Source organism: Crocuta crocuta, unplaced genomic scaffold (genome assembly GCF_008692635.1).
Source record: "Crocuta crocuta isolate KB4526 unplaced genomic scaffold, BGI_CrCroc_1.0 scaffold9, whole genome shotgun sequence".
Classification (NCBI taxonomy): Eukaryota; Metazoa; Chordata; class Mammalia; order Carnivora; family Hyaenidae; genus Crocuta; species Crocuta crocuta.
Window position 1 is genome coordinate 6512089 of NW_027551567.1, and position 18828 is coordinate 6530916.

At 37.6% G+C, this 18828-nt stretch overlaps 1 protein-coding gene across 1 annotated transcript in view; it reads left to right on the forward strand.

The window, feature by feature from the left end:
• Positions 1–18828, forward strand: part of SNAP91 (synaptosome associated protein 91) — a 148042-nt gene that overhangs the window by 46037 nt on the left and 83177 nt on the right. Inside the window, 5 exon segments of the mRNA XM_077750256.1 lie at positions 4142–4284; positions 5130–5205; positions 5948–6050; positions 7729–7822; positions 9486–9597. Coding sequence (XP_077606382.1) covers positions 4142–4284; positions 5130–5205; positions 5948–6050; positions 7729–7822; positions 9486–9597 — 528 coding nt within the window.

Genomic DNA, 18828 nt, shown 5'->3' on the forward strand with positions numbered 1-18828 from the left:
GAACAGGGTCAGCAAACACTTTATCTAAAGGGTCAGAGAGTAAATATTAGGCTTCGTGGACTACTGAATCTAGTTTGAATTGAGCGTTGTAACTATTCGACACATCACTATGGTGTGAAAGCAGCCTTAGACAAAATGAAAACAAACGGGCATGGCTGTGATCCAGTAAAACTTTATTTACAAAACAAGATGCATGGCCAGATTGCCCAGCAAGCTATAGTTTGCCAGCCTCTGACACAGAATATTAAAAGGTTGAATATTTTAAGATCAGGATTTAATAAAATCTATAACCTGTATTTCATCAATAGCAGCAGTAGCATTGTATCTCACCATTACCACTCCACTACCCATCCTTACTTCTCTTCATTTTGTGATGCTCCTCTCTGAGGCTAACACTCACATCTGAGCCCTGAATTCTAGAGCTCCTGCCTCTGGACTTCCCCACAAAGAATTTCTACTCTTTTCAACCTCACCTCTTTTTGGCTTTTCCTACTTAGTTTTAAACATGCTTAAATGTGTACCATCTATAAACCATTAAAAACCATCCTTTGACCCTCTCCCACCCACAACTAGTCTGTACTTGAGCTTTATTTCCTGCACATGGCAGCAGTCACATAGTTGTGAATATTCTATTATTGGGGTTCAGCTTCTGAGGACTCTGTAGTATTTGATATTGGTGACCCCTAATTGCTTCTTGAAGTTTTTGAAGCTCTCTTCTTAATTGGCTCTCACAGTTTCACTTTCCTGGGCTTCTCTTTGCCATCTGTTACCTCATTTTTCTTCCATTTATCTCTAAATTTTAGTCTTTTTTAGCTTTGATTCTTATTATTTATAACATAATCTCCATTTTTGGGGGGTTACCTCTTCTACTTACATGATTTCAGCTCCCATTTCATTGCTGATGACTCCTAAATTTGTATCTAGGCTGAATGTTTGTCCTGAACTTTACTTTTTATTTTATTTTTATTTTAGAGCATGAGCAGGGGAGAGGAACAGAGGGAGGAGGGAGTCACACTCAGAGTGAAGCCAGACACAGGACTTGATCCTATGACCCTGGGATCATGACCTGAGCTGAAATCAAGAGTCAGATGCTCAACCAGAGCCACCCAGGTGCCCTGTCCTGAACTTTAGAACATGCTTCCAGTCCACTATCAGATATCTCAACATAGATCTCCATCCAGCAGCTACCTCAAATGTATTGTGTTCAAAATAGTTTATGCCTTCTTTGAAACCAGCTTTCCTCCCTTTCCAGAAAAAAGCATTTACTGGACCCCAAACCAAAAATCTGAAATTGTTCATGATTCCTTTTCCTTTCCCCTCTAATATCCATTTACTCACCTGGAAACCTCATCATTTGAGCCTCCTGAATATCTTTCTACCCTATTCATTATCTCCCTCTATCCCTACTGCCTTTTCATTAGCCAGGATCACCTTATCTCACTCTCAGTTGGGCTTTCTAACTTACATTTTTCCTGTTTTCTAGTATATCTTTCTAGGCATATATTATCCCATACCTCTGCTTACCTTGCAGATAAAAATTAGTAGTCACTATTTAGTTGTGACTATAAAAGTGAAGTCTTATACTTCTCTGCTAAAATCCTTCCAAGGGCTCCTGTAAGGTGAAATCATGTGTGAGACCCCTCTGTGTGTGAAATCCCACTGGTCATCCCCTTGCTCTTCAGCTAAGTTCCTCCCCACCCCACCTGCCCACACATACCTAGCCCCCAGACCACCACAGTTCTCCAAGGACATCTCACCTCTTAGGACTCCACACTTTGCTTGGTAAAAATGTCTTTCTCACTTCTCTCCTATGGCACAGCTGACTTTAGGATCCTCCCCATTGAGTCTTTCCTGGTACCCTACTCTGTTCTCATGATACAGTGCTTACAAATATTGGTTTTGAGTGCCTACTATGTTCATACACTTTGAAACTCTTGTAATAGTCCTGAAAGGTAGTAATTATTACCTCCCATTTTAAAGATAAGGGTCTAAATGAAAGAGACATTTAATTTGTTAGAATTGTACATCTAAACAGAAGCTGAGCTAACCCTGGATCTGGGTTCTCTGTGCTTTATCTTGTTGCTTCCCTTTACTCTTTTCTTAGAGGGCTTTCTCTATTATCTGACCAGGTATTTGTCTCCTCTGACCAGCAATATATTTCTGTATCCCCGGAGCCCAGTTCAATAAATGATGAATAAAAGAATTTGTGACTGACACAGAATTTCAAGTAAAGTAATCCCATAATACAGTCTCAGAAAACAGTGTCACAGCTTAGTGATTTTTCTTTTTTAGAGAATTGTTTGCTTATATTTTGGGCTAAAGTAATGAGGTTTTGGGGTAAATTTTGCTCAACAAATATTTATTGTGCACAGCACACTACACGGAAAGCAGACATTGGCATGATTGTTTCCATTGTCAAGGAGCTTAAGTACGGTAGGAACTTACGACAGATACACATATAAACTGAATAACCAGCAGGAACAAAATGCCTCAGGTTTTAAAACAGAGGGAGGCAACATCAGCCTGCACTTAAAAAGGACCAGGAAAGATTTCTTGAAGGATGAGTAAAATTCTAATTAAGGGAAAATGTTGAAAGAGGGATATTAAAGGGAATAGGGATGATGACTGGAATTTAAAATACATAATATAAAGTAAAAAGTTAGCCTGGTTTGGTCCATTTATAATTCAGAACAGTTATTGATACCCATGAGTCTAGAATTTGTTTCAGGGAGGCAATATCAACTTTTTTTAACCTCATTTTTTTATGATATAGAGACATGAGTAAAGCAAATGTATGGTTTATTGATTACTGAGTGTGGATTTCAGTCAGGAAAAGGATGGGCCTGTCTCTTCATTTGTTGCATGAGATTCTCTTGTAACTGAGTATCACCTGCAGTTCTCTGCAGGGTGGGTGTGGCTTGTAAGAGAAGTCTTGTAGTATTGTCCTGAGGGGGTTACAGTATGCTGTAGGAAGTACCGGTTGACCCTTGAACAACCCCAGGGGTTAGGGGCATTGACCACCCATGAAGTCAAAAATCTGAGCATAACTTTTGACTCCTCCAAAATTTAACAACTAATAGCCTACTGTTAACCAATAGTGACCAGAAGCCTTACTGGTAACCTAGTAAATTAACACAAATTCTTTTATGTTACATGTGTTATGAACTGTATTCCTTACAATAAAGTGAGAAAATAAAGTTACTAAGAAAATCATAAAGAAGAGAAAATACATTTATGGTACTGCACTATTTAAAAAAATCTGTGTGAAAGTGGATCCTTGCAGTTCAAACCCATGTTGTTCAAAGGTCAACTGTACCACCCTCAAGTCTGCACTGCCCCAGTGTGACTTAGCTTCTGTCCCTTAGCACATTATCTTTGGTTGCCTTAAATACCTTTTTGGCAGCACTCGCCGCTATTTCTAATGCTACGCAGCCCACTTTGGCCACTATATAAAAAAAAAAAAATTTCCCTGAGATATGGCTGGAATCATACTGATAATATGTAAATAATGGACAGTGTATATATTATAAAGTTTTCTCTTATAAACTCAGGTCACACCCTAGTAATTTAATGTGTGTGTGTTGTTCTTTGGCAGCTTAGGTAAGTGTGATGGAATTTTTTTTTTTTTTTTTTTACTATTTGCTCTCATTCTGCCACATAGGTGGCAAGTATATTTATTAGGACTCATCAGAATTAAAATCCAAGTGAAGTAGGCGTTTAGCGGCTTCATGTTTCAAAACATACATTTATGTTATTGGCTTCAAATGCTGTATAGAGTAAGTGTCCACATTTTTGAGACCCTGTACTAGGAAAGAAGAATTAACATGAAGCTTAGCTTTCCTGGAGTTTGTAATTTTTTAAAGAATGATATTGGTGCCAGAAAACCAGTAAAATTCAGAATAGGATACAGAAGAGAATTCAGTAGAAAAAAATACGCTCAAGAAAAAAATGAATGCTTTGGGTAAATCGTGTATTTATGTGTTCATTTGTAAAGATACTATAGTTTTATTTTGGTTATTAGCTGTTGTCAAAGCAGTTTTGAGATTCCTGTTTTAGTTAACGGGTTTAAATGTTTAAATTTTTAAATGAAGTTTTGTGTGTAATGGTTAATAACACTGTTGGGTTTCTTCTACTTTCATAGATTTGATCCAGGCTACCAATGAGACCAATGTTAATATTCCTCAGATGGCCGACACACTCTTTGAGCGGGCAACAAACAGTAGCTGGGTGGTTGTATTTAAAGCTTTAGTCACAACACATCATCTCATGGTGCATGGAAATGAGGTAAATGAGGAAAACTTAACTTTTCTCTTTTTGGTGGGGGAGGGAGGCTTTTGTGGAGGGCTCTTTGACTTTTCACTAATTAGGAGAAGAGGAGGAAATATATAGTTCAAATCATCAAGAGTATACTTTTAATCTTCTATTTAGCTATTTTTCAAGAAATAAATGTTAGACATTCTTTTGGAGACATTGAAATATTAACCATGATTGGTACTTAAAATGTATATATCATATAAATGTATTGGCAAAATTGTCAGAAGAAAGGAACAATAAAATTATTTTTCCCATTAGGAATAGTCTTTAAGTAAAAATTGCTTTCATAAAACTGCTTAATTTTGGAAAATATGAATAAATTTAAAATTACCCATTTTAATTTTTTTTTTTTTTTGAGAGAGAGAGAGAGACAGCCTGAGCAGGGAAAGGTCAGAGAGAGGGGGAGATACAGAATCCGAAACAAGCTCCAGGCTCTAAGGTAGCTGTCAGCACAGAGCCCGACACGGGGCTCAAGCCCACGAACTGTGAGATCATGGCCTGAGCCGAAGTCGGACGCTTAACCGACTGAGCCACCCAGGCACCCCTAAAAATACCTGTTTTATATGGGATGCCTACTGAATCATATTAAATTGCAGTGTTTCTGTTGTGTAAGAAATGAAAGATCATAAAATTTAATTCTAATTCAGTGAGTACTTTTCAGTCTTCTTTCCTTTCAGAGAAAGTCAGAGTAAGAAGCTTTATAACTGAGTAAAAACTAAAATCATTATGAGAATTTGTAGCATCCTTTAGTATCAGAAATTGCTTAAAGGTATGATTTGGGAATATTGGTTTTAATTCTGATTTTTGTTTTTCAGAGATTTATTCAGTACTTGGCCTCTAGAAATACACTATTCAATCTCAGCAATTTTTTGGACAAAAGTGGATCCCATGGTGAGAATATTTATGTTTTCTAATTTTTTAAATAATGCTTTTGATGCAGGGTTGTTTTTCTAATTTTTGAAGTGAGATTATTAATCTGTAGAGTGACTGATAGTTCTGTTGGGTATTTAAGAAAAACATAAAAGTAATTATACAGTTACTTTGTAGAGCTTTAAAATATTTGTTAGGCAACTCAACATATAGATAACATTAATTTTACTTTTTGCCTTTTTCAGTGTTTACCTTAATTGTATTCTAGACCCACAATTGTTTGTACAAAAGACAATTAAATGAAAGGTACTTTCCCAATTAAAAAAAAAAAAGATTCCAGTCTTGAAGCAACGTTCTTCACAAATTAGTAGAATTTGAACTGCAGTCATGTGCCCATTCATCACACTTACTGGTTGCCTTTCTTGTATAAGGCAAGCACACCAAGCAGGTAGTTCTTAGATAGCCATGCGTATGAAAACAGAAAGAGCCTGTAATCTGAAATGGTGAACATAAGGTGCAAGGAAAATCAGAAATGATAATCTGTACAAGGATGGTAGCATAATGAAATTGAAATGTCATAGAATGTCTCATGCCTGAAGTATTTTTGCTTGCAGTAGGATTTGAAATGAGACCTTTCTGGTACACTTATTGACCTCATCCTAGTATTATTTACATTTGGGAGATTTAAAAAAATTGGTACTAAGCGAAGCACAATTGAAGGTATTTTATTAATTAGTTTTACTTCCTCTGCCCCTCCCCCCAGGTTATGATATGTCTACCTTCATAAGGCGCTATAGTAGATATTTGAATGAAAAGGCTTTCTCTTACAGACAGATGGCATTTGATTTTGCCAGAGTGAAGAAGGGGTATGTTTTTTTTTTCTTTCTCATATTTATTTGAGCAGAGTAAGTCTTGGGACATACTTGACTTACCTTAACTAAGCTTAAATGCCAATAATTTTGGTCATGAAGGCTCAGTGTACAATCAACTGAAAAAAGAGACTCAGTGGTATTATAGAAGTTATCCTTGAGGTTGTGATATGTATTACTTTATTTATATTTTTATGCAGAAAATCTAATTTGCTGCCCATAGTTGACAAGGTATTACATTTTATTTGTTAAAATCAATTCAAAATTCGTAAACACGTATATTCCTTTGAATAATTTTAAATGGAGAAAATTTAAACAAAGTCATTCAAAGTTCAAAGTGCAGTGGCTCTAGTTGACAGTAGTTATTTCAGTGTTTTGATTGAGGTAAAACTGAACACACACACACACACACACACACACACGCACATACAATTGAACTGATTAGTAATACTAACCATGGATTTAGAAAACCTCATCAAAAGAGAAACACTTGCTTTTTAATACATAATTATCATTTATTTCCCTCTAAATTGATGTTGAATTTAATCAGAAGTATTCTGCCATAAATTTGTGCAGATCTTGTATCTGTTCCTTATTAGAAATAATGGATAGATATTGGAGGTTTAATATTTTAGTCTCAAGAATCCGCACAAAAAGATAAAACTTAATTTTTCTAATACTGACCCAGGCTTAGCTTTGAAGTATTTTTTTTTTTATCATGGTGGTGAACAATATAAACTTGGCCATTCAAAATAATTAGCTTCTTGTGGGTGAACATTTTATAGAATTGGGTTTTTACTTCATCTCTTGCTCATTATAGATGATTCTGGTTTACGTGCTTTTCTCTGACTTCCTACATGGGCCTGGACAGCCATGGCTGTTGTTACCAGCTGCATTGCAGCCTTTCTGCAGTAGGTCCATAGCCTTCGTAGGAACTTCTGCACCGTTTAATGGGCACATAAAGATACTTTGGGATGCTTTCCGTGCCATTGAAGTGGGAGAGACCCTGAAAGTTGCCATCATTAGCCTGTTCACCTCACCTGGGTATTTCCCTCAGCTACTTCGATACTGCATGCCTGCACCATCACTGGACGCAGGGGCTCCATAAGAGGCCTGTGGGTGGGCACAGGGTTCAGTGCCCTATCTGATGCACCCTCTGCCATGAACCTCCGGTTGTGTCCTCTGCAGCTAGTGAAATTCTATCTCGTTTTGCCCAAACTGTGCATATCTGCTTGCTTTTTCTTCTCTTGCTAGTTAATAGTATACAATCTGCACTCCCAGCCCTATGGGTTTTGAAGGCTTCTAAGACCTGTGTTCTGTCCCTTTCTCAGCACAAACAAACAAATTGGCATTCACTAAACATATACCTCTGTTATAGATTTGGAAAAATCCATCCAATAATTCAACTGATATCTTTTGTTCAGACCACACTGCTTTCTTCCTTAGGGCAGTGCAGAGATAAAGAAAGTATTGCCTGTGTGATTGAGGAACAAGAATAGGTAAGAGGAAGTAGTGTAGAGAGGGTAATTAACTACAGCCTCTTAATATCTCAAAATCATCCTGTAAGATTAACAAGGAAATGGGGACAATGGGGAGCTTAGAAGAATGCATGTGGTCTTGAATTTTTGATATTCAAGAAAGTTTTATCTTTTTTTTTTTTAAAAAAAAATTGCAGGGCTGATGGTGTAATGAGGACAATGGCACCTGAAAAGCTACTAAAGAGTATGCCAATACTGCAGGGACAAATTGATGCACTGCTTGAATTTGATGTACGTATCTCTCTAGAAAGTGTTTCTTACACAGTCATTACTGTCTTTGGTTGAAGGTGGGCTACAAGTAAAGCTAGGAATATGCTCAGGAAACAGATTTAGGTCTCCCCAAACCAAACGAACTCCCTAAATGAACACTTCCTTTAGGCTCTTAGCACAGGAGAGATGACTTTGGTTACCCAGTTTGTTTGAACACTTTACCAGGTGTTTACTTAAGTCATGGAAAAATACAAATGGTGCGTTCTTGGAACCCCACTTCAGAATAGGATGATGGTCTCCTGTTGTATTTGAGAGGATGAAGTAGCTACAACTTGTTCCTTAGGCAGCTAAATAACTTAGTCTGCTGTTAGAGGCCATTTTATATAGACAGCTTAGATGATGCCATCCACCAAATAGAATTTTCTTTGCTTTTTCATGGTCTTTCTTCCTAGTAATACCAACATGACATGTGTCTTAAAACCATGCCTGTATCTTGAGTGTGGAGGTAAATACACTGACCTATGTATGTATAAGATTATGTAGAAAAGCACACACACACACTCTTGAGTACAACTGAAACGGGAAATCTGAATAAGATTGGTGGATTGTAGCAATATCAGTATCCTAGTTGTGATATTGTACAGTTATTTTGCAAGATGTTACCATTGGGAGAAACTGAATAAATGGTATATAGAATTGCTATATTTTTTTACAATTGCATGTGGATTTATGGTTATTTCAAAATGAAAAGCTTGAATAAACATGTCTGATTCACAAAAATAAAATATTCTGACATGTAAGAAGATTCTTGACTCACTGTTGTTAGCTTTCCTTTCTTTTGATGGTTGCCTGAAACAAAAATTTCCCTCTAATGTTAGTAACTTAAAATTTCTGTTAAAATTACCCAGTTTACTCTGTTTAAACTGAGTCCTAGTCACCGCATTCATCTCTTGTGAAATTTCGGTAAAAGCAGCAAACCATGTTGTTGGTTTGATGGATTTTACAGTAAGGATTTCACTAAGTATTTATGGAATTGCTTCTCTTAGCTTTTTTCTCTTTATTCACTTATTTTTCTTTGCTTTTCTTGCCCTTAAAAACAGTGCTGTCTTAGGTGGGAAAAGTCATACAGGAAAAAAGAACAGACCTTGAGGAGTTGTGAACAAGGGTTGGGGATAAGGAGAAATTATTCTTCTTTGTGTTTGTGATTAGACTATTTGGTGGATGGGTGAATGTTATAAGTCTCAAGAATTATTTTGGAGGTCGCTGACTAAGGTGTCTATACCCCATGATGTGCTTCCTCACTGAATCACTGCAGGTCCCTGGAGCCTGAACCCTTCCACAGAGACCTTTACCTAGGGGAAGTGGAAGAATATAATATAACATAGTAAAAGTAACAAAAGACTACGTGTTTAGAAGTGTATTTGATTGAGCTATGGATCATTGATCAAATAGGATGTATAGATGTCTTATAATTGATAGGACTAACTTCATTGACTGGAATTGAAGCAAAAAATATATATACAGTCCATCTTTTAATATTGGTAGAGTTACTACAAGAGTTATATACAACATTTGTAGAATGTGAATTAATTTCTTAGTAATCATTTGAAACTTTTCCATGTGCTCTGAGAAAAATTGTCATTTAATGACATGCAATTAACATTAAATTTTTCCTTTTTTATAGGTGCATCCAAATGAACTAACAAATGGTGTCATAAATGCTGCATTTATGCTTCTTTTCAAAGATCTTATCAAACTTTTTGCTTGCTACAATGATGGTGTTATTAACTTACTTGGTATGTAGAACTGCTAATGGTGTCTTTGAATAGAGACTGTATCAGAATGCAAAGATTTGGGTACTATGGACTTAATACATAATAATATAAATATATGATTCATTGAGGTCACATTTCTCTGTTCTTATATCAGTCAAGATTGAGTGCAGGAAACATAAGTCACTCTAGATGTTTTAAGCAGAAAGCGATTTTATACAGGGATTTTGGTGCTTACGAAATATTGGAATGACTGAAGGTTCGTCCCAATATGTTCTACTCCACTGTGCTCTAACAGCTAACTCTGGTGCCACCTGTAGAGATGTGTAGGGAGAAAGAAGCCACTTGGCACCTCATTAAGTATAAGGGCTACCCCAGCTCCTTGGTTCCTTGGCACATATACTCCAACAGTGATGAGCAAGGTACCATATCCTGACCAGTGGTTCAGAGCATATGCTAGAATCTTAACTTCTTAAGGTATCTTCTTAGAGTGGGTTTAAAATAGTGTCTTCTGCAGACCATTCCATCATTATGTAAGGTCAGCTATTTCCGGACTGAAAGGATTCATGCTAAGACTGACAAATTCTGTGGGATGCATCTGTTGTCTCACTTCTTGTGCAGTAAAATAGAAGTAGGATTGTGTGAGATACCATGATGGGGAGTAATTCCACAGATGGTGGTACTGGCAGAGCAATATGGGCAGAGGTGATAAATCCATATCCAGGATGAATTGTCTGTTAAGATCTGTTCCCTGGTAAAAGGAATTAATCCTTAACCTTTTACTTGGTGGATGACTCCATACTTCCTGGATTAAGATGCTGTGATAGAGGCTCAGCATTGATCTCTGATTTTGACAGAATAAGGACTTAGCAACAATGGCAGATATATCAGACTGTGTGGTTGGACCTATTCATAACCTCCATTTCTTATGTAATAGGCACTTTGTTCATCAACGTATGGAGTCCTCTTATCACCCTGATCACTGAGAACCTTTTTGTGGCATATGGCCATTGATCTACATTTGCATGGAATGAAAATAGTCTCATGCTCTTTATCCATTCTGAAAGGTCCACCCACTACTTTTCTCCAGACCTTGTCACCAATCTTGCAGTTTTAATTTTTCCAAGTCCCGAGTCATCCAGGTCAGCAATTAGTTTGCTCATAGTTTGGGGTAGTTTCATTTGTCTCATTATCTTTCCTTTGACCTACAGTGGAAATCATATAGATATGCTGTTTGAAGTTTGGCCTATAGTGAAAGATTTCTTTCCACTCTCAAAGTCACCCCTTTGTGGGGATTTAATGATTCAGCAAACCACTTTTCATTAGTGCCAGCATGAGAAACCATCTCTAAACCAACCTTGAATTCTTTCTCTCCTCAGGCTGCTGGTCATGGGGAACTCCCCAGAGGCCATGGGTGTGATTGGAGGGAGAAGTGCAGTGCAGAAGCGTCAGTGCTCTGGGAACATGAGCCATCTGTTCATACAGCCTGCACGGGTATTCAGAGTTGGCTTGAGGCTGACCTCTTCCATACCACTCTCATTTGATAATAGAGTATTCTTGCACTTGCCCAGCTTATGGGTTTGTAAATTAGATAACACTTGAGGTCTTATGATCACTTGATATTCTATGGTTAGAATCTCAGCCTCTATAAGCAAGCCAAGAACAGTTTTTCCAAAGGAGATTAGTTATTGTGTGAAGAAGACATGGCTCTGCTCCAAAGCACTAGAGGCTTCCACTGTATTTTCCTACTGGAGTGTGCCAGATGCATTCTGCAGTATTTGGATCTGCCGCAGACACTTTTGAGTACTTTTAGGTTTGAGGGAACAAAGGCCCATGTGGCTCCAGTTTGGAGCAGTGGCAGAGCCCTCCCCTGATCTGGATCCTACTTATATCTGACACCATCTCTGATACGTTTTTTAGAGTAGAGCACACACATATTGTATATGTTACCTCCAAAACTAAAAAATCTCAGCAAAATTTTTACCTACGTTATAGTTACAGGGGATGCATGAAGCAATTTGTCTTTGACATGGAGGGAACCTTGGGACCCTAAGAAACTGTTGATGTGGCAGGTCTCTGAACTTTCATAAATTGTCTCCCACCCCATGACATACATGTGATTTATCAAGGCACCTAGCATAACTGAAATTCTTGCCCACCGGGTACAATCAGCCTGATATCATTAGCGTGACAACCCATGGGATTATGACAGCTACAGAGGTTGATATCATTGAAATAAGACAGCAAGTGTATGATATCATCCCTGCCAGATGAAAGCAAACTACTTCTGATGAGCTCTGTTTATTGGGATAGAGATAAAAGAGTTTGCTGGTTTGATAACTGGCTACCAAGTGTCAAGAGTGATGCTGATTTTATGCTGTTAAGGAGGAAACGTCTGGAAATCTGCAAGCCGGGGTCATCACCTCATTAGGTTCACAGTAACCTACCATAAATGACTCTCTACAACCCATGTCACAAACCAGATATGCAAGTTAACTGAGGAAATGATAGAATTGCTACCCCTGTATCTTTTAAGAGGTTAGGAAACCAGTGTGGGGACTCTGCTAGTTTCATAGCATTTCCATTAGAAATATATATTCAGGAAACTGGGGAAATAACCACAAATAGTGTCACATACCCACTGGATCCACTTTTCTTTTAATCACCTAATCTCCAAAAAGCTTCTGCTAAGATGAGTAGAACAAATGGTGACATTCTGGGTCCACAGGGAGTAGCATCAGCTTAGAGTCAGTGTCCCTGAAAAGTCTGGGTATGACCCCTTCCTTTGGCTATAGTCACCCTGGTAAGGGTCCCTTTTGCAGAAGAGTAAGAAAAAGTGCTTTTGGCTGTGTTTCAAGGACATTTCTCAAGACTATTTGGAGAGCTTATTAAAATTCAGCTTGCTAAACCTCAACCCAGACTTTCTAAGGTGTGTGGTAGGGCCTGGGAATTTGCATTCCTAATAAGGTCCTGAGAGATGGACTTCAGTTTGGGAATCATTATTTTAGCACTACTTCCAGATACTCAGGCTAGCATTTTGAATCCATGTTTTTTGGCATGTGCATCCAAATTGACAAATTATCATTTATATCCAAAATCTAACTTAATACACTTTCATTCCTGATCAGAACCTTTAGAATCCATAGCAGCTGTCTACATTTTTATCGAGGGTTGCCAGATCCAGAGGGAAAAATACAAGATGCCCACTTAAATATGTATTCAGATCAACATGAATAATTTGTTACAAGAGAAAGAGAATGTGCATGTGCTTACATGAGGGGGAGGGGCAGAGAGAGAGAGAGAGCAACCCAAGAAGGCTCCATGCCAAGTGCAGAGCCCTGTGTGGGGCTTGACCCTATGACTGTAAGATCAGGACCTGAGCCAAAATGAAGAGTCAGACACCAAACCAACTGAGTCACCCAGGTGCCCTATGAATGATTATTTTAGTATTAGGTCCCATGCAATAGTTGAGACATACTTATACTCAAAAGTTATCTATTTACAATTTAAATCAATGTCTTGTGTTTTATCTGGAAACCCTTCTGCCAACAGAAATTTGTAAGAACTTGCACTTCTTTTAGCCTATATATTTTTTCCTCCTGGGTCAGACTTTGTACTTATCTCCCTAGGGCATGCTGGCATCTAAATCTCATTCTAGGTATTAAGGAAGTTGGCAAGGGGAAAGGGGTAAGAAATAGATGGTTTGGACATGAGAAAATTTTTCATTCCCTCATGAAAGGTGACTTGACAGGATCTCCAAACAAGGCAGGACCAGCCTCTTCAGACTGAGAAGGTAAAGCTTCTAGCAAGAGATAGCTCACTTTGGTTTGAATCCAACCAAGCACCCTCCTTTCCAGTTTTCCTTCTCAATAAACATCCTAACTTTCACGAAGGAGACCATTGTGAGGCTGGGAATTTAACTTAATGACATATGTTGTAATTCAGCAACCTACAAGATTAGACTCTCTGACTTTGAGCGATGACAGCCCTATGTCTGCCAGAGATAAGATTATTTGAGGGCACTTTTGGAGTATCACTGTCTGACTGGTGCCTTGAGCCAATAATTTAAAATCCTGTGTTGTCATTGTTCTTTGGAGTCAGGAGCAACCATTCACTCCATATTCCATTTGCCCTATTCCCCTCATGGTGGTCTATCCCAGCAGCTTGGTCTGGTAAGCTTTATTTTAGCTGCTCATTTCAGAAAACCATAGGTGGTGATTTAAGTAAGTATTTTACTTCTACATGGCACAGGACTGTGAGAATCAACTTTCTGATAGTTGTGGGCAGTCATCACTGCCTTCGGATCCAGCCAGTTACACACCTAATCCCAGATTCTCATCCTTGACATTTTTGAGGGTCTGATTTCTACAACCTCTTCAGATACTAAATACAACATACTTATTCAGGAAACAGAAACCCCTCGACATACTCTAAATTTAGAATGGGATCTAATGTAGGGAGTTGGGTGCTTAAGTAATTATCAGAAGCCTGCAGGACCTGGTCTAGGCCCAGCCTCCTGAATGACTTCAGAGTAATAAATTGTCACACACCAGGGAAGCTACTACTTCCGAGGCCACCACTTTATGGTACACTAAAAATAAGAAGCTGCTTCCACCACCTCAGCTGCCTTGCAGCCCTAGGAAACTGAAGAAGGGTCACCTGAGGCTACAGTCCAGGAAGTAGGGAGTCACATCAAGTAGGAGTAACCGCTACTCCTCAAAACCCAGGAAGTTGGAGGGTGGACGCTGGAATGCTGGTGAAAGATAACCTCACACTTCTGGGAACTTTCTTGTCACAGAAATAGTTAAAAATGTACAGGAAGATGGTTTCTTGCCTCTGTTTTACTTTCCAGATCACTCACAGGTCTAATTTACAGAACTGAATTTGCATCTAACATCCTGGCTTCTCTGCAAAGAGAAAGGAGAATGGAGGTTGCTTAAGGCAGTCAGACACACTGCTCTTAGAGATGCTGCCTTACTGGGAAAAGATACCTGCCCTTAATATGTAATGCAGCACTGTATTACCTTTATTTCAGGTGGGAGGGTTTCTCAGTAAACCAAACAACAGATCTTCCCATTCTCTTTTGTTGGCCTTATTTTACTCTTCCTTTGGACTCATAAGTGTCAGTTTTTGTTAAAGTTAATTTCTAGCCACTTTTTTATGTGTGTATTTTTTGTTGAAAACCCTGTGGTTTCCTATGGAGATACAAATCTCAAAAATCTGTTATTTCAGGCCTTACCTTTCTTCTGACCTTCAGTTTTACAGGTCTTATTTATAGACACTAAAATTTAGACATTGTGTCTTTAAAATTTAGCAATCTCCAAAAAATGAACTCTTGAATTTGCTCTTCCTAATCTCTTTGTTTCTGTTGATATGTAATGAGTCTCTTAAACCTAAAACTTGCTGTCTTTGAGTTGCTTGTCTTAACTTCGTAGCCAGTCCAAAATGAAGTTCTGCTGACCTAAACACTTGTGCCCTCTCACTAATATGTAGCCTTGTTTGTTTCCTACTTCTGCTTCAAGAACATTGGACTCAACTGCCTTTACAATTTACTTAGCAGTTAAACATGTGAAGCTAGGGTCACGTGGGTGGCTCAGTCAGTTAAGCATCTGACTCTTGATTTCAGCTCAAGTCATGATCTCGAAGTTCATAAGATCGAGCTCTGTGTTGGGCTCCGTGCTGATAGTGCAGAGCCTCCTTGGGATTCTCTAGAGAGAGTATGCAAATTCAGTTCTGTAAATTAGACCTGTGAGTGATCTGGAAAGTAAAACAGAGGCAAGAAACCATCTTCCTGTACATTTTTAGCTATTTCTGTCACAAGAAAGTTCCCTCTCGCTCTGCCCCTCATCTGCATCCACTCCCTTTCAAAAATAAATAAACTTAAAAAACATATGAAGCCATATGATTCTCCCTGATTGTCTTGAACATCTACTTACATGCAGCTCTGTTTTACTTTATTTTGACTTCAGAGATAAGATTATAGTAAAAATGGGCATTTTCTCTTTATATTAAAATAATAACAATGCAATATATATTTTTATTTCATTTAATTTGAAAAAGAGAGCCTGTTGGCTAACATTAGGAACAGAAAAGGTGAGCTAGTTGTATCTCCATATTAAAGACCTGACTTCAAAAGGGGTAGAGATGTGCATTCTTGCCTCATCACATTCTGGTGTTGAGTGGCCTCCATTCAGCCTTGTTGTCAAATTGCTCATGTGAAAGTAACACTCTAGAGGATAGGTATACTTGCTATCCTGAGTGTTTTGAGACAGATATGATTTTTTTTTGTTTGTTTACTAAATAGTACTAGGAATTAGGCTTATAAATGCACTGTGGGTTAGTTTTAATCAAGGACTTCATGAACAATTCTTTGCATCTAATGTTGTAATCAAGAATGGTGCTGCAAATCTTTGCAAACATTTTATCACTATGATGAAGCTGTGGTGTGCAAGCAAGAAGATGCTTTCCTTCTGACAAATGGCCATTAGTAATAGTCCACATGCAAAACCTCAGTGTATTTCACAGGATGAGATTCCTTTTCATCCAATTCTTTTCCTTAGGACAGTTGTCCTTTGAATATTAATATGATGAGGGAATTTATCAACATGTTTTAAAGATTATGTTACAAAGGCCAGATTTGAAATTTAATACTGAAAATCAACATACGTTATCTTTCGTGTGACATAAAGACAGAGGCTCCTTTCTGGATGACCCATCCCTTCTGTTAAGAGTATTAATTTCTTGGGGTGCCTGGGTGGCTCAGTTGGTTAAGTGTCCAACTTCAGCTCAGGTCATGATCTCCGAGTTCATGAGTTTGAACTCCACGTTGGGCTCTGTGCTGACAGCTCAGAGCCTGGAGCCTGCTTCAGATTCTGTGTGTCCCTCTCTCTTGGCCTCTACCCACCCAGTCAAAAATAAATAAACATTAAAAAAAATTTTTAAAGGAGTATTTCTCGGGGTACCTGGGTGGCTCAGTCAATTAAGCATCTGACTTCAGCTCAGGTTATGATCTCACGGTTCATGGGTTTGAAGCCCCTTGTCAGGCTCTGTGCTGACAGCTCAGAGCCTGGAGCCTGCTTCAGATTCTGTGTCTCTTTCTCTCTGCCCCTTCCCCATTCATGTTCTCTCTCTCTCTCTTTCTCTCTTTCTCTCTTTCTTAAAAATAAATAAATACTTTAAAAAATTGAGTATTAATTTCTCTTGGCTATTCCCTAGTCTCTGAGGGAACAAGGGAACCTCACAGCTTCACTTATCAGTACATGTTGCTTTGCTGTGTCATTACCACTGTTACAGAAACAACTATGAAATTATAACTTAAAGCCATAATAATTTCATATCTTTTGTTCCCATATCCTAAATTGCCATGAAAGATAAGAACAATTAGAAAAGCATTAGATTCTTTTTCAGAGGTGATGCATTAGTTCTTTTTCAGAATTTTTAAATGTTTTATTTATTTATTTATTTGAGAGTGAGACAGAATGAGCAGGGGAAGGTCAGAGAGAGAGGGAGCCACAGAATCTGAAACTGGCTCCAGGCTGCGAGCTGTCAGCCCAGAGCCCAACACAGGGCTCGAACCCATGAACCATGAGATCATGACCTGAGCCGAAGTCAGACACTTAACTGACTGAGCCACCCAGGCACCCTCTGATGCATTAGTTCTAAAAAGAAATTGAGGTTATTCAGTTGATTCCTCTTTTTTATTGCTGAAGATCTGATGCAAAGAAATAAATTTAGATTAATAAAGAAGGGTAATTTAGACATTTGGAAGAAAGTATTTATGTGAAGATTATTTAAAAAGAAAGAAAGAAAATTATGTTTTACCAGAATAGTCCTTTGTTTTCCCAAAAGTTTAAGCTAAAAAAGATTTGTTCCCTTATAGCACCATGATTCCATCTGTAGCATTTGAAAACAGGGTTGGGTGGATAAAGATTAGATTTGGCCATTTTTTAAAAATTGAAGTATAGCTGACACACAATATTATATTCATTTCAGATGTATAACATTTTGATTTGATGATTCTATACATCATCGCTCAGTGCTTACCATAAGTGTAGTCACCATCTGTCATGACACAGTGTTATCATAGTATTATATATGGGAAGGGAAAATTAACTGTATTCCCTATGCTGTGCTTTTTATCTCTGTGACTGATTTATTTTATAATTGGAAGTGTGTACCTCTTAATTCCCTTCATCTATTTCAACCATAAGTTTGTTCTCTGAATATAAGAGTCTGTTTGTTTTTTGTTTTGCTTTTTAAATTCTACATATAAGTAAAATCATATGGCATTTGTCTTTCTCTGTCTGACTTGCTTCCCTTAGCGTAATACCTTCTGGGTTAGATTGGCCATTTTTTAAAAGCCTCACTTCCCTCTCAAATCTCAATTGGAAAACAGTATGTGTTTGTTTTCTTGATTTTTTTTCTTCCCTTGAATGCCCTACAGGGGAGGTCTGTGTTAAATGTAAAATTACCCAGACTGTCAACAGAAGGTAATGAGTAGCTATCCTCAATAATTAGTTCTTTGTGTAATTATATATTATTAAGCCTTTCTTGAGAAAATTAAAAATACTTTTAAGGTAGTAAAATTACATGCTGAATGAAATTAAGAACTTTAAAATATGAGAGAATATAAAAATAGCATGAGTTTAACAATGTGAAAATATAAAATAATGAAGAGTACTGAATCATATTTAGTTTTGATCTAGAATTGCCTGGAAGCTAGGGCAGGGTCTACTATATCTTCATCTGCAATGTCAATAATTATTGATTGAATCAACAGATGACTGGCTGGCAAAAATAGTGATAAAGTAATGGTAGGAAAACTTTGGTTTCCTTCCAAAGATGTATGGAAAAAATACACTCACATACTATAATTATGATGGAACCTATGATTCAAACCTTACTGATTGTGAATTCCAGTTTTTGAGAGTGCAAGAGAGAACAGCAAAGAAATCCTCTGTTTTTCTGTCTAGGAAGCTGAAGTTTAAGGAAAAGGGTACAATTAGGGACTAGAAAGTCATGATGAGTTTGGTAAACCAAATGTTTTCCACAAAACTCCACTACTTTGTAACTAAGAGACACATTATAATGTTTGAAAAAATTCATCTATGGACAACTAAGGTATCAATTTATAGAGTATAGACAATTTAAAGAATTCTTTAATTGGACAAATTTATTGCTTTATGACATATAGATTAATGGTTTATGATGAGCTAGCAAGAAAATAAGTTTGCTGTGGAATGCAGTAATAACTTT